This window comes from Vipera ursinii, assembly GCF_947247035.1.
Source record: "Vipera ursinii genome assembly, chromosome: 7".
Taxonomy (NCBI): Eukaryota; Metazoa; Chordata; class Lepidosauria; order Squamata; family Viperidae; genus Vipera; species Vipera ursinii.
In genome coordinates, this window is record NC_139521.1 from 58,936,730 (window position 1) to 58,952,610 (window position 15,881).

Consider the following 15,881-nt stretch of genomic DNA (forward strand, 5'->3'; position numbering starts at 1 on the left):
ATTCATGAAAAGCATTTATCCTACTGTAGTGAAATAGAATAACAGAGTATTACATGCTGTGGATAGATTGCAGATCCTTTATTGGTAACATTCTTATCCTTAAATCCTTATCTGTCCATTCTTAGCCATGTTTTTTTTACATTTAGGGGAAAGTAAAAAGTGATCATGTTGAGATTTCATTTCTTTCTTTCTTTCTTTCTTTCTTTCTTTCTTTCTTTCTTTCTTTCTTTCTTTCTTTCTTTCTTTCTTTCTTGTGGGATGGTAAAAAAAAGAACTGAAGTTCTTAAATTAACCTCATGAAAGCCCTATTAAAATTCAACCCAAAAATGTATACGAATGTTCCCAATAAGCCCTCCCTCCTAATTAATATAACTAATGTCACAACAGGAGGACAATTTCAATCTAAACTACTTCACAATTGTACACAGGATTTGAACTGGGTCTCATCATAGGAATGAAACTTTCCTATGGTAAGCATAATATAATCAGGACTCAGGGCAGACAATGAAACTTTTTTTCTTCTGTTATTTGACCTTTCAGCCTTACTTGTAATTAGATGTTTATATCTGCACTTATTGGTGAAGTGTAAGTGTGTGTGTGTGTGTGTGTGTGTGTGTGTGTGTGTGTGAGAGAGAGAGAGAGAGAGAGAGAGAGAGAGAGAGAGAGAGAGAGAGAGAGAGAGAGAGAGAGAGAGAAATTTATGCCACCCATATGCAGGCAGTGATGTTTTCTCATAAAATCATTCTAGATAAGAGTTCTTATCTAGAACATTCTTGAGATAAAATTGGCTTTTATTCAGTTTTGTACACTGGCCAAAACATAGTTAAACTAACCAGAACTGTCCTTATTTTAACAGTGACACTGCATATGGCACAATTGTTACTAAGGTTGATAGTCTATTGTCTAGCTTACTAAAACTTTTATGTTAAAACCTTGACTAACTAAAGCAGGAGTGTCAAACTCAATTTCATTGAGGGCCGCATCAGCATTGCGGTTGCCCTCGGGGGGCCGGGTGGGTGTGGCCTGGGTGGGCGTGGCCTACTGGGTGGGCATGGCTAGAGTGCGTATGGCCTACTGGGTGGGCGTGGCCAGCTCTACATCGTTCGCATCAAGGGTGCCTATGAGGGCCTGGGCAGGAGTGGGACAGATCTGAGGGTCTCTGGCAGGAGGAGGGTCTCTGGGCCAGGGCCAAGGCAGTGGGGGCCGTTCCCTCACTCTTTCCAGGATGGCTTCGCGGGCCGCATGAAACCACTTCGCGGGCCGGATCTGGCCCCCGGGCCTTGTGTTTGACATGTCTGAACTAAAGCTATAATGATTGGCAGAGACTCTTATCAATGGATCCATCTAGTGATTATCGTGGCATGTGAAAGATTACAATTGGAACATAATTCCAGTGAATGATAAAGAACATGAATTAACAAATGAAATGAAGAAACAAAGTTTGTAAATGTAAAAAAGAAAAAGTAACAGAGATGACTGAAAGTAGCCTGAACTTAATGGAGTAGAGTTGATGGATATATGCAGGGAAGTAAGTTATAAGTTTAATTCTGAATGAAAGGACCATTATATAGTGTCATCTGAAAATTAAATAAAATTAAAATTCTATAGGTTGGTGACAATCACATATTATATTCCAGGGAGTGGAAATATTGGAAGAACCAGGAACGAGTTTGGGACGAATTTGTGCAACATTCTGAATTAATACAAAGAGTATATCAGTGGGGGGTGGGGGGGAAATTATTTTTCAGAATGATATGAATAGATCAAAGAAACAAGATGAATAAGAAAAATTATTAATTTTCTATAGTACCAACAGTGTACAATGAGGAATAATAGTAATTGGAACTATATAAAAGGATGCTTGATGGACTGATGAAATTAAAGTGGCAATGAATGCAGAAAAATGGTTATGAGAGAATATTTGCTGCAAAAAAAATCAGAATAATAAAAAGATAATGTCTAATGGATTTCAAGAGAAATGGTTAGTTGCAAAAAATAATAAAGTACTAAGTTTGTTGGCATTAAGAAGAAGCAGAGAAAGCAATTTTGATGGGAATAAAAAGGTTTTTGGAAGTAGGTGAAGAGGGAGCAAAATGAATGGAATTAAAAAGTGCTTACATTGTTTAGAATGACTCTGAAGTGAGAAGATGCTGCAAGGTACATTTTACTGGAATATCATTCTCAGATTCATATTATCCCTACCCTGTCCCCATTTAAATGAGCTCTTAAGGCCTTGGACTAAATTGGATGATGTTTTGATTTTCTGAATAGTTTCTCCCAGACTTTTCAGTTTGGTAGTGCACTGTAATCCCTTGTCATGACAGACTGTGTAGCCCATAAATTCAATAAATAAGTAAATGTGTCTTCTTTCTCCTTCCCCCATGAAAAGCAAATCATGAATGCTATGGAAATGTTTCAAAGGCTTGAGGTGTTTACAGTGTAATAGGAACAGTGTTTTCAGTTGTATCTGATGATTGGAAAAATGACATTATTGATCCTCTGTACAAAGGGTAAGTTAACAAAAATGAGTTCCGTAACTATCCCAGGGAGATAAGCTTATTAATCATATCTGGTTAGGTGTTTAGCAGAATTAGGGTTGAAGAGCAAAGACAAAGGGTAAGAATGAACAAAAACTTGAAATTGCAGGGTGACTGTAAGGGAAAGGCTGTGCAGACAAGATTTTCATCTTTGGCAAGTCACAAAGAAAATTAGGAACATGAGAAAGAAAGTGTATTTATATTGTTGAATTTAGAGCAAGCATATCATAAAACAAACAACCTTGATTATGGAATGTTTCATCTGAATGTGGAGTTGAAGTTAGCTGCTGGAAGAGGCATATAATGGAACTAAAACATTTGTGAGAATAAATTGATTTCTTTATGAAGTAACAGTGAAAAGGAAGTAAGATAATATATGTGGCGTCCACTTTTTAGAATAATGTATAATGTATCTATGCATAAATATTTAAAGAATATTTGTTGCAGTGTTAGAACTTTGTTGGCTGGAAACATGAATGTACAATCATTTTGAGGTAGATGCCGCTGCACTCTTGGCTGAGAGCCCAAATAATTTGCAGTGAATGTTAGATAGATGCCATGGTCTGACGACAAATGTGGATTTTAAAATTGAAGTAGTTGTGTTTGGTAGGAGAAATAGAATGAATGAGTGAAAGTTATACACAAATGGTAAATTATAAAGTTGTATTATAGAATTTCACAAGAGTAAAACATCAAAAGCAAAGTGTCTGCTTTATGGACTATGGAATAAAGAGTGGTGGGTGGCATTTATTTGTGTCACTTTCAGTTTTGTTTCATGGCAAACTGTGATTCTTTGGGGAAAAAGAGAAGGGGCACAAATACTTTTGAATGCATCTATATATTCTTGAAGAAAGTGACCGATTTATTTTTTCATGTATTTTAATCTAACATTTAAATTTCAAAGGTATAAACTAATATCTTTATTTTTTTTTAAATCTCGAACAGTTACCCTGCTGTATGTGACTTCCTACAGCACAACAACTTATTATCTATACTCCGAGCTCATGAAGCCCAAGATGCTGGGTGAGTAGTATCTCTCTGTCTCTCTTTTTTAAAATTATGTGCTTTATATATCTATATTCTTCTCAATACCAAAGGGCTTGATTTTGTCTTCCAAGCAGATGGATAAAGATAGATATGCAACAACTTTATTGATTAGCCCTTGGGCCACATCAAAGTGGATAGATATGCCAGGGTAGCCTGCTGCCTTTGGAAATGTTTCTTCGAGATCTAAACAACATGCCAACATAGTTGTTGTTTTGTTTTTTAATGAACAGGGAAGAAAAGCACCATCTAGCCTTTTTCAAAGTTCTGTAATTTCCATCAGTCATGAAATTACATTCTCAGTATGGATATTTACTTTTGAGCAAAATGTACTGTAAATGGGAGTCTGATGCCCTCCCCTCCTTATCTTCAAGTATTCCAAAATAAAATTCTGATGTTCAAACTGTTTTCAGTAGCCTTATACTCAAATTCTCATAACAATCCCGTAATGATGTAATGTTAGAGGTTTTCCCTTGTTCAGTAGATAAGCAGCAGCAGAAAATATAATAGCTTTTTTCAGCCTGTCAATTTTCTAGACCTACAGATAAAGTTTGAAAGAAAAATATATTTTTCAATCTCTGAAAGGAAGTACACTTTGACAAACTAATAGCTAAGTTACAGAGGGGGGGAATTTCCCCCCCCCCAGAAAATCAGATATAAAAAAATATAAAAGTTCAGTGATTTAGAAAAAGTAGAGCCATACATAAATTGCATAAGACCTTTCATATTTAACCCTTTCTTTTTCTTTGATGAACTAAAAACTTACAGCATGTGACTTAATTTAATTAATGACTATCCTAGCTTTTCCTCCAAGATGGCCTAAACTGCCAAGACTATGTGTTTATTTAACAATATATATATAGTTTAAAACACCTTTCAAAATAAATGAGTTTGAGAAAATAAAATGCCAGATGGATGTTTTGAGCTACATAGCTCTATTAATTTAGTATAGACACAGAGAAAGTGTGTATTTTGTTTTCCTATTGTACCTACCTGTCAACTCCCACATAGCTGGCAAAACCAAGAAAGCAAGAATGATACAGATTTCAGTAAGGTAGCTTAATGCCAATTGAGAATATATTCAGAATCTTGAAAACTGTAATAGGACTTACCCAGTATGAGTTATAATGTGTTTATGTCAGAGGCTCTGTCAAGTATTTTCCCTTCTCTCTCAACAGCTGGACTTAATTTCTTTCTATGAGATAAATATTCAATTGACTCACTCCCAGCTTTACCCCAGTCTCTCAGAATGCTACTGACAAAGATGAAATGCCTGCATGAGTGCAGCTTTATAAAGAAGTGCTTCACAAAGTATATTTGCATGAATGAAGTGCTTGTGTTTCCAAAGAAGTAGTCATGTCCTCTAGGAGACTTAGTGCAGCTGTTTCAAAGGCTTTCTCCAGTCTTCTGCAAGTTTGTATGTACACAGGCAGATAACGAGCAATATTCAAGACAGTCCTATCTTAGCTTCTGGGAAACATGCTTGTTTCAATAATTCAGGAAGGGAACCATCCCCTTTTTGGAAAACCTTACAAGAGGTCCCTCACTGACCAGAAAGGGAGAACTTCATGCAGGAAAGATTTATATTAGTTTAAAATAGCAGTTTGAGATGAACCTAGGATTGGACTACGTACTTATTTATTATGCTTTTATTTGCTACTTTTGTTGGATGATTCTTGGGGCTATTAGCATAAATTTCTTCCATAGAAAGGTTCTCTGATTTGCAAGCTGAAAAACTGCACTATCATATCAAGTAAAAAGGGCATACCCGTAACTGCTGTGACAGGGTCATTGCTTTATTTTGGAGAGGTGGTGCATCTATGAACAGCAAAATAAAGCCTTTTTTTAAAGAGAATTCTATTGAGAATAGTCTGAATTCAGTAAAAATGAAATACTAGTTTTATACCACAATCAGAAACCTTTCTGACAACACATGATTGATCCGATACCATGAAAACTAAAAGAAATCTACTCAGAAGATGTTAGAAAGGATAAAAGTCTTCAAGGTTTTTTTTGTGATACTACAGGATGCTTGTAAAATATGGGAGTCTACCATTTTTAGTTTTCTTTAAAAAAATGGAGGTCAGTGGATAATGTCATTTAGAGATGTTGCAGGAAGTATTGTGCCTGAATATGCCAAATTGCAGACACCTACTTTGAACTTTGACTGGCTTGCAAGCAAGGATGTAAACATAGCTTCCTCCAGTTGTTTCCCTGTATATAATTTTTGGAAATCATGCTGCCCCCAACCCAGAGGTATCATTCATGAACATCTTCAGCAAACAAACAAAAGAGTATATCAAAATGATCACACTTGCTGTGGCATTATGACAGCGGTTCCCAACCTTTTCTATATCCCGCACCCCTAGAACTCTTCTGATATATTCCCGCACCCCTTACAAAAGTTTGAAATAACGGCAACGAATTATGCATATACACTATAATTTTGAAAACCCAAGTTTTCTCACCCCCTGGAATATCATCCCACATCCCTGGTTGGGAGCCCTTATATTATGAGATGCATCTGTCCTTGCCTACTTGCATCCTAACAATTGTTGCAAGTATTGTACATAAGAACATTTATAGGCATGCATAGTAACACCAGGAAACTGAGTTCTGCCTTGGGCATGAAAGCAAGATAATGACTGATCTAGTCACTCTCTCACAGCCCATCCCACTTCACTGGGTTTTTGCTGTGTACAAAATTGGAAGAAGTAGTTCATTTTGAATTATGCTGAGACCTTGTTTTCTGTAACTCTGCCTGATCTCCGGTACTTGCCTCCAGTACCTCCTACTCATTAGATATGTATACATGTCCCAGTCTTTTAAATATGTATACATGTGCCCATATAGAAACAGATATATACCACACACAAACACTCTCTCACACACATATAATTGTAAACAGGCTTGTTTTCTTTTTTAAAATGTCAGGTCAAATATAAAACAAATCTGGATAATCAACAATGTGAACTAATATTTCTGTTGACAGTAATAAGTGTATCTAACAGTAGAGATTAACTATAGGCACGAATCTAATTATACTGAGATACATAGCCCATGAAATACTGTAACTCACTTTTAACATTACATATTTCCCTTATGGTCAGAGAAGGGAGAGAATCTAAAATTAATTTTCATAATCCAGTTTAAAAAGCTCCAGGACTGCCTTTGCCTAAACCTGATTGCTTGCCAAGAGCCTTCCACTTAATTTCTGGCAATCTGCCCTCTTACAGTAGATGCCTGTATCACATCCTACTCTATCCAGGAGTTTTCTCCTGCAGTCAAAGAAACTTGGTGCTTCAGGAAAAAAAAGGAAGGAATGGAAAGATTGTTGTGTATACCTTTGTATATTTAGATGATCTTTGCTCCTTTTTATTGGGAGGGGTGGACAATTTTGAAGGATGCCTTCCTTCTTCCTATTAAAAGCAGAGGTATCCAGTCTGAGACTTCAAGACTGAAATGCAATCGCTGGGTGTCCCTGTTCCCTGAAAAGCAAACTCCATAAGTTCTTACTACATTATTATTTTAGTGGAGCAAGGAGAAAACTGTGAACTCTCCACTCATCTCCTGCAGTAACACAAATTATTTTGCAAGATTTGAGAAAGGGACCTGAAAGTAGTTTATGATGCCCAGGTAGATGTAGTGAGGTAAACAGTATCTAATCATGCCTTCGTTCTTCTGTACTGCAGATAATTTACTTGCTTTTATTTGGTTTTTGGATAGGTTTTTTTTTAAAAAAAATCAATAAACACTTTTATCTATAAAGTTTCATTGGCTTTGGCTTTGGTCTGGCTTTAGTTTTGAGAGCCAAACTAAATAAATAATTTAGCATTTAGTTTGACTGGATTACTATTTATTTTTTAATAGCCAGGGTAAAATCATACCAGTGTTAGAGGGGAAAGAAGCTTTAGTCTTGTGTTCTTCATCACGTTTTCAGAATTTTATTGAAATGCCGTTACTATGGAAGAAATGCACGACTGAAGAAACCAATGACCAATGTAATTTTAGTTTATCCATATGTATGTATCTCTGTTTGACCCCTAACTATATGACCTTCCCAGATTTACTGAAATTATAAATGGTGGTATTGACTGATTTCTATCCAAATAGCATATGAAGTATGCACATGAGATATGAAACACATTTAACCAAAATCCATGAAACAGGCATCCACCATTACAGGTAGCCTTAATGACATTAATAAATAAGCAGTTAGCATTGCTAATGAAGTGTTTTATGCAATTTGTTGTAGGTATCGTATGTACAGGAAAAGCCAGACAACAGGCTTCCCATCACTAATTACAATTTTTTCAGCACCAAACTATCTAGATGTATACAATAACAAAGGTAAAAACATTTCTCTCACAGCATGCATTTTATTATTTATTATGCCTTTATTTTTATTTTTCCCTCTTTGTTGATAGTAATAATTTTGACATGATTTATAATGAGAAAGTATTAATTAATGGTGAAAAATTAGGCTTGTTTTGGCTTAATTGCATCTGATATTTCCATTACTTAGGTATGGATATAGTGTGTATTTTACTAATAGGACATGAATTAATTTGCTAAAGGAAGAAAAAGGGAAGTGGAATTACTCCAGGTATGATTGAACCACCTATTAGCCTACACCGTAACAGAATGATCCAAACCTTCTTTACATTGCAAGTTGAACTTCAATATATTTCATCTGACCAATTCTTTATCTGGGTATATTAGTAACTGGAACCTAGAGCATTGACTACCAGTATATAACAGTCAGCAATTTCAGATTGTACATTGGTTTGGTTTGAGTTGTACAATAGCAATAGCACTTAGACTTATATACTGCTTCACAGCGCTTTACAGCCCTCTCTAAGGGATTAACAGAGTCAGCATATTGCCCCCAACAATCTGGGTCCCCATTTTACCGACCTTAGAAGGTTGGAAAGCTGAGTCAACCTTGAGTTAGTGAGAATCGAACTGCTGAACTGCAGGAAGCCAGCGGTCAGCAGAAGTAACCTGCAGTACTGCATTCTAACCACTGCACCACCATGTCTGAGAACCATGGTTCAACCCAGAACCAAAGATGGAAGACCACTAGATCTAGAAGACCCTACAAGAGCTGCTTAGTCTTGCTAGGATTGGGCTGAAACCTATTCTTCCCCACTCAGAATCCCCTTTGCACTCAGAAATATGTCTTCCGCACCATCACTTGTTCATGCTGGGGGAAAGGGAGATTTAAAGCTGGGTATTATCCATGCCATTGAATGACCTCAGTCAGCAGATTCATAATTAAACAGGAGTAGTCAGATTGTTGAGCCTTGAGGAAAGCCCCAAAGCAGGGGCCATGGAATCCATCAGTTTCTGCATTCTGCAACACCAACTGGAACCTGTCTACCTCATCAGGATTAACAGGCTCAAACTCATCCCCAAAACAAAGCTAGACTGAGCCTCAGGAATCAGTCAGCACATGACCTCCTCAAGAGAACAAAAGTATGCTAATATTTCAGCTGATGTGCATTCATCTCATATAAATTTATTACCCCTGAGTTTCTCTTTCTATTTGAAAATTTGAAAGAAAGAAGGAATTGAAATATCACTATATCATTAGTATTAAAAAGGGCAAGTCAACAATACTAGGGTCTGAGCAAAATTTCTGCTATGATTGTAATGTTAACTTTTGCTCTAGAATACTGGAAATAATTAGATCATACAATTATCCATCTCAGTAGTTTGGATTAGAATTAAATTTGGAAAGGAGTGATACGTTTTTCTCTAAAGCTTAACTAGACAGCCTAATAATCTTTTGCATAATATTTGAAAATTAGCAGTACTTAAACATTATAGATTTAATGGAAAAGAATACTGTACGAACATATTGAATTCAATTATTTTCCTCATCTATAGTTGCTTTCACTTAGCAACTCTGTAACTGGTTATTTTCACAGTAATTGGTTATTAAATGTGTGTCTTTTCTGCTTTTTTTATTATAATGAATGCAATACCTTTTTGCCCCTGGCTTTTAAAAGAAAGAAAGCTTTTTTGAAACACGGTTTAAATTGTTTTAAAGTCACTAGTATTGGACTGCAGTATCAGCAATATAAATTTTTAATGTATTGTATGTTAGTAGTGTTTGATTCTCTGAATGAATTATTCATTTAATCGCTTATTTTCTGAAATTGTAGGACCTTCGTCATTAACTGATCTTTTTAACTGATCTTTTATTGAGATTTTAGAATGCCTTTCTAGTACTTGAGTCAGTGTATGCTGATTACAAATATTTGTCCATGTAGTTTTCAAAACTCATTTTTCATTCCTTCTTCTGGGTTGTTTATGTTTTCCCAAAGTAGCCCAATATATATGAGACAAGAAAACGCAATTTTTCTGGCTCCACAGACTGGCAGTAGCTGCAGTGGTGGCAACGGGGTGGGGTGGGGTGGGGGAAGGGGATGGTTTTTATGTGTGGGAGCTTTACGCTGGTGTCAAAGAACTGATAATGATGTCCAGTTTGGTAATGAAATTTTTGTTGCTCAGAGAACATCAAGATAATCAACTCTGGGCTGCACATAGTGTCCATCATGTACCAGCTTATTAGGAACATGTGTATAAAAACTCCTTCCTTCCTTCCTTCCCTCCTTCCTCTTCCTTCCTTCCTCCCTCCCTCCCTCCCTTCCTTCCTTCCTTCCTTCCTCCCTCCCTCCCTCCCTTCCTTCCTTCCTTCCTCCGTCCCTCCCTCTTTTTTATTTAAGAAAAAAAGCAAGCTAGCTCTCCTCTGCCAAATTGCTTATGGGTAAAATTGAAAGATGAAGTGTATTCGATAAGCATCTTTTCCAGAAAATATGGAGTGCAGAATATTTCACTTCGAGATAATTAATGGGGAGTTAAAACAATATGATACACTACAGCCTGTCAAGTTTTTGCACCTAACTTAAAATAAATCTAATTTAAGCATAATTTGGACTACTGTTAAGAAAAGAGCTGAAAAAATATTTCTTCTAAGAGACTAATAGCATAATGAGGAGACTTAAGACCATTATCAGGAACTTTGAAACTATAATAATTTGTTTAAAAATACTTCATCATTTTTAACTTTAATTGCTTTTATGGTTTTGTTGTTTGGGTTTTCAGTTGTGCTTTTTTACTTTTATATTTCGCTTTTTTTCATATATATATTTTTAGAAAAGGTGCTATGGTGTTTGGTTGCCTTAAAATTCAAATAAGACATAGCTAATATATCTGAGAATTCAAATAAAATAAAATAAAATGTATTACAGGCTTAAGTCACATACAAACAAAATATGTAGTAAATAAGTATTATTTCTATCTCTATATTTATATATCTATCTATGAATGAAAGAAAAACAATAAGCATAGTTCTATTACACTTATTGTTTTCTGCTATACATATATAATTAAGAATAATGACATTAAAATAAATCCACATAAAACTGTTTACAAGAAATTCCAAATCTTAAGTAATGGTGCAGCATGTCATACAAATGGTATCACAAAACTGTTACATGAGAGGTTCTTTTTGAGTGTATCAAAAGAAGTAACATTAAATAGAAATCACACTCCTTATGTGGAATTTTCTATAAGACAGGATATATGCATGAACAAAGCACTAGTGTATCTGAACGTCTCTGTAAATGGATTACATTCCAGAAAAAATACAGTATTAAATGGCTAAAATGATTGCTTTCTTTTTTGTCTTTTGCAGCTGCAGTATTGAAATATGAAAACAACGTTATGAATATCAGACAGTTTAATTGTTCTCCTCATCCATACTGGCTTCCAAATTTTATGGACGTTTTCACTTGGTCTTTGCCGTTTGTGGGAGAAAAAGGTATGTAAATTGTTTTATCAATGATTTGACATCCAGAATATTCAGAGATGTTGGAAGTGTGTCAGAAATAAGAGGAAACTAGATGAGGGCAATGGAACATGCATGATACAGCCAGCAACAGTAATTGGGCTATCGTGTTGAGCAATGTAATTAGGACTGGAATTTCCCTTGCTAAACTGTGCAGTCATAAGTGCAACATGACCACACTGCTTATCAATAGTGGTCTCCATTGCCATTGGTAAGCAAAACTCATGGGTCTTCAAGCAAGAACATATGTAACTGGCAAATTCCTGATCAATTCCCACAAGTAAAGTCAATAGGGAATCCTGATGGAAGTTGGCAGGACCCATGTGGTTCACAATCAGGCCAGAGGACAGATGAATACTACAGAGTGACATGGGAAATGTGCAAGTGAGTGTTTGTGGGCTGAACACGTCTTTATTGGGGGTGCCATGTAAATGCCTGCACGTTAGGGAAAGGTACTGTTTGAATGCCTATAAGCTGGCGAGAGAATGCTGTGGTGCAAGCATGCACTATGGAATACCAAAACCTTGGGAATCTAACAAAAGGGGGAATTTCTGTTACAGATGTTTTTAAGATGAAATATGCTGAATGATACAGGTCATGAGAAATGTCAGTAATACATATCAGGATATTTTTGATAGTGATATAACAATTTGTTTCATAGCAGTATCTATGAAATTACTTAACATTTTTAGTTTTTGCCATGATGTTAACGTACTTTTGAGAATGTTTAATATTTTGACACAGCTAGATATTTTACGACATTTTTTAAATTTCTGCTATGCCTTATTGGTATATATGTGTGTGACGTGCAAATGATTATTATAATTCTGCTTTTTTATTTTATTTATTTATTTATTTATTTATTTGGATTTGTATACCACCCTTTCCCGAAGGACTCAGGGCGGTTAACAGGGTAATTAAAACAAGAAATACAAAAATTAAAAACAATTAAAAAGATTATAACAGTCCCTGAAAAAGTAAAAAAAAACAATTAAAATTAGAATTAAAATTCTCAGCCTGGGCCAGAGAGCTCGAAGAGCCAGGTCTTCAGGTCCCGGCGGAATGAACGGAGGTCGGGGGCAGTCCTCAGCTCCACGGGCAGCTGGTTCCAGAGGGCAGGTGCACCCACTGAGAAGGCCCTCCCCCTGGGTGTTACCCACCGGCAATCTTTTACCGGCGGCACCCTCCCTGTGGGAGCGCACTGGACGAAGGGAACTTGATGCTGGCAGCAGGTGTTCTCTCAGATATCCCGGACCCAAGCCATTTAGGGCTTTATAGGTCATTACCAGCACCTTGAATCTCACCCGGAGGGCAACCGGAAGCCAATGCAGCTCGTGGAGTAGAGGTGTTACATGGGAGTATCAGGAAACCCCCATCACAACTCGCGTGGCTGCATTCTGCACCAGCTGAAGCCTCCGAGTGGTCCTCAAGGGCAGCCCCATGTAGAGAGCGTTGCAGTAGTCTAAACGGGAGGTCACGAGCGCATGAGTGACTGTGCATAAGGCATCTCGGTGCAGGTAGGGTCGCAACTGGCGCACCAGGCGAACCTGGGCAAAAGCCCCCCTGGTCACGGCTCCTATATGGTCTTCAAAATTGAGCCTGGAGTCAAGGAGGACGCCCAAGTTGCGAGCCCTATCAATGGGGGGTAACACCTCACCCCCCATCGTTAAAGGTGGAATGGTGTCTTGGATGATTTTGATTGGAATTTGACTCTAAAAAACACTGGTTGTGTCCAAAGCCATTATTTCTATATTTGAAAATATCAGTGGTAGAGTTTAACCTGTAACTATGCTGTTACTGCTATACAGTGCTTTTTTTGTAAAAGAAAAAGGTGCCGGAACTCACACATGTTATACAACCTGACTTGCCCTACCCTACAAGGTTCCATCCAAAAAAGGTGCCGGAACTCCGTTCTGAGTGTTCTATGAGAAAAAAAGCCCTGCTGCTATAACTACATAGTTATCACATATATTGATTTTAATTCTTCATTTGTATATACATATGAGTTCTATTTGAGCAAACTCTGTCTACATCCTTAAGACCAACAAGCTTAAATTTTTCTCAGATACCTCCACAGTACTAGAAGTAGCAGCAGTAGGAGGAATTATTAATGCTTATTGTCCAGTAAAACTCTGTCAGATGAATCTCTGCCAATTCAGCTGGATTTCTCCAGCTGACATCCAACTCCAACTTTGAGAATGTTTATCCTCCAATTTATTGTACCTACACTTCACAAAGCTTCTTTTGTGAAGAAAGGTTTGTAAGCTCCTTAGTTTAAACTAAAAAAAGGCCTTCTGAAATTTCACAAAAGAAGCTATGTTAAGAGTAGGTGCAATGAATTTTCTAAGGAGCTCCTTAGTTAAACAGTAATGGTGTGAATTAAAAGGCATATTTTGGAAACAGAGGAAGTAGGTTGGTGGAATTAGGCAGGCACTTACACTATAGATGAGCCTTTGTTCACTGCTGTTTTAATTTTTCATAGAATTTTTTTTTGATGTTGCCAAATGATAAAGGTGAGATGAAGTTGCTTTCTTATGCTTGTTATGAGGTGGGTGGTAAAGGTATTAGTATAAATCTCTACCTAGATAATTTTCCAACAGAAGCTTGGATTTCTATAGAGAAACAATTATATGGCAGGGGTATGTGGGCACAAGAATAGATAAATGGAAGTTTTGCAAATTGGACTTTGTAGTAAAATATAAGGGAATTTCAATTCAAGAGGGCAAGAGACTGAAAAGATTAAAGGCAATGAACAGACCTATCCATGCAAGTCAACAACAGCACTGGGAAGCAAATCAAGAGATGCTTTTCCTTTCTCAAGTGGGCTTATGTAAAGAAAAAGAGAGAGGGGCAGTGCCCATTTTATTTTTGTATTTTGACATTTGTATTTTATCCTTTGAGGCTGTATAAAATCAGGCTAAAGGCAGACTTCCCGTCAACTGCAATTGGCTGAACCAGTAAACCAAAATCATTTAAGCTAATTGCAGTATATAGTTCATTTCCTTTTATAGATCAAAATCTGGGCTATATGACTTTGTTCTGTTTGGAGGCAAGTGTGTTTGTATGAGATGTGTTTGTGTGAGACCCATGAGTGAGAGAGAAGATTATCTACACTCTTAAGAAAGAATTTTCATTCATTTCCCCTTCTTTATGTTTCCAACTTCCTTGTAGATCTCCAACCTTATTATATATGACTTTATACTGGTTAGCTTGCAGTCAGGTCAAGCAGATAATTTTTTTACCTTGATAGATTTAATATTTAATAGATTTAATATTTCACATTTCTCCTACAACAAACTTTTTTACCCTGATTGTAGCTGAAGGATAAAACACAAATGCAAAAATGCAAATATAATTCACCTCCCCAAATAATTTTATTATATATTCATACCTTCCCTTTGCCCTCAAGGATATTGACTGAGAGATTTGATAACATCACTTAGTTCTTAGGAAGATAGTTTTGTGCCCTGTCAATGGTGGTCAGAAATTGTTGCATTTAAACATGGTATGAGCATGCTAAATTCCTACTATGAATAAGTTGTTTTTCTCATATACCAGAAGTTGTGGTAAGGGTATTGCATGATAATGAGATGAAGATTTGCAGGCATGCTACAATAGCACGTATGTACTCTATTATACACTTTTAGGCCCATACATATTTCTGTATATCAAATATCCACTTTCTTTAATATATTTGCACAGTTTTATAATCTTGTTACATTTTAATTAGTTTGTTTGAATTAGTCGAATATTATTACTATATACGTAGTCCTTGATTTTACAATGATATGTTTGCTGACTATTTGAAAATGTACTGAAAATGTACTTATGACTTACAACTGTTGCAAGCATCCCCAAGGTCACATAATCAGAATTTGGATGCTTGGCAACCGACTCATATTTATGATAGTACAGTGTTCCATGGTTATGTGATCACTTTTTGCAACTTTTTGACAAGCAAAGTCAATGGGGAAGCCAGATTCACTTAACAATCATGCTACTGATTTAACAACTGCAGTGATTCACTTAACAGTGTGGCAAGAAAAGTCTTAAAATGGGGCAAAACTCACATCTGTCTTGTTTAGCAATAGAAAATTGTGGTCATAAATTGAGGATTACCTGTATTCTGCATAATTCTACAAATATATGACTTTTGAGTATTTTTGCTTTTCTAAATAACATCTGTTCATGCACTTTAGGGTATCAAATTTCCATCAAATCTTACCCTATTAAAAGAATTGTGTAATGAATAATAAAAATCCTACATATATCAAGATCTAGTTTTAATTGGTATTCTTGAAAACATCTAGTTGCTGAGGCAAAAATCTATCACATATGAAAATACCACTCATTGGTTTATAAATTAATATGTTCTTTTTCTGCCAAACTTTATCTTGCATAGTATTTTCCAGTTAGGCCTTGTTTTAATATTTAACATCTAC

General features: G+C 36.2%; 1 protein-coding gene across 6 annotated transcripts in view; it reads left to right on the top strand.

The window, feature by feature from the left end:
* PPP3CA (protein phosphatase 3 catalytic subunit alpha) overlaps positions 1–15,881 on the top strand; it is a 196,509-nt gene that overhangs the window by 148,364 nt on the left and 32,264 nt on the right. For all 6 annotated transcript variants that reach the window (XM_083367840.1, XM_083367839.1, XM_083367841.1 and 3 more), the window contains 3 exons: positions 3,483–3,560; positions 7,837–7,931; positions 11,287–11,412. In XM_083367840.1, coding sequence (XP_083223966.1) covers positions 3,483–3,560; positions 7,837–7,931; positions 11,287–11,412 — 299 coding nt within the window. The remainder of the gene's footprint in view (positions 1–3,482; positions 3,561–7,836; positions 7,932–11,286; positions 11,413–15,881) is intronic.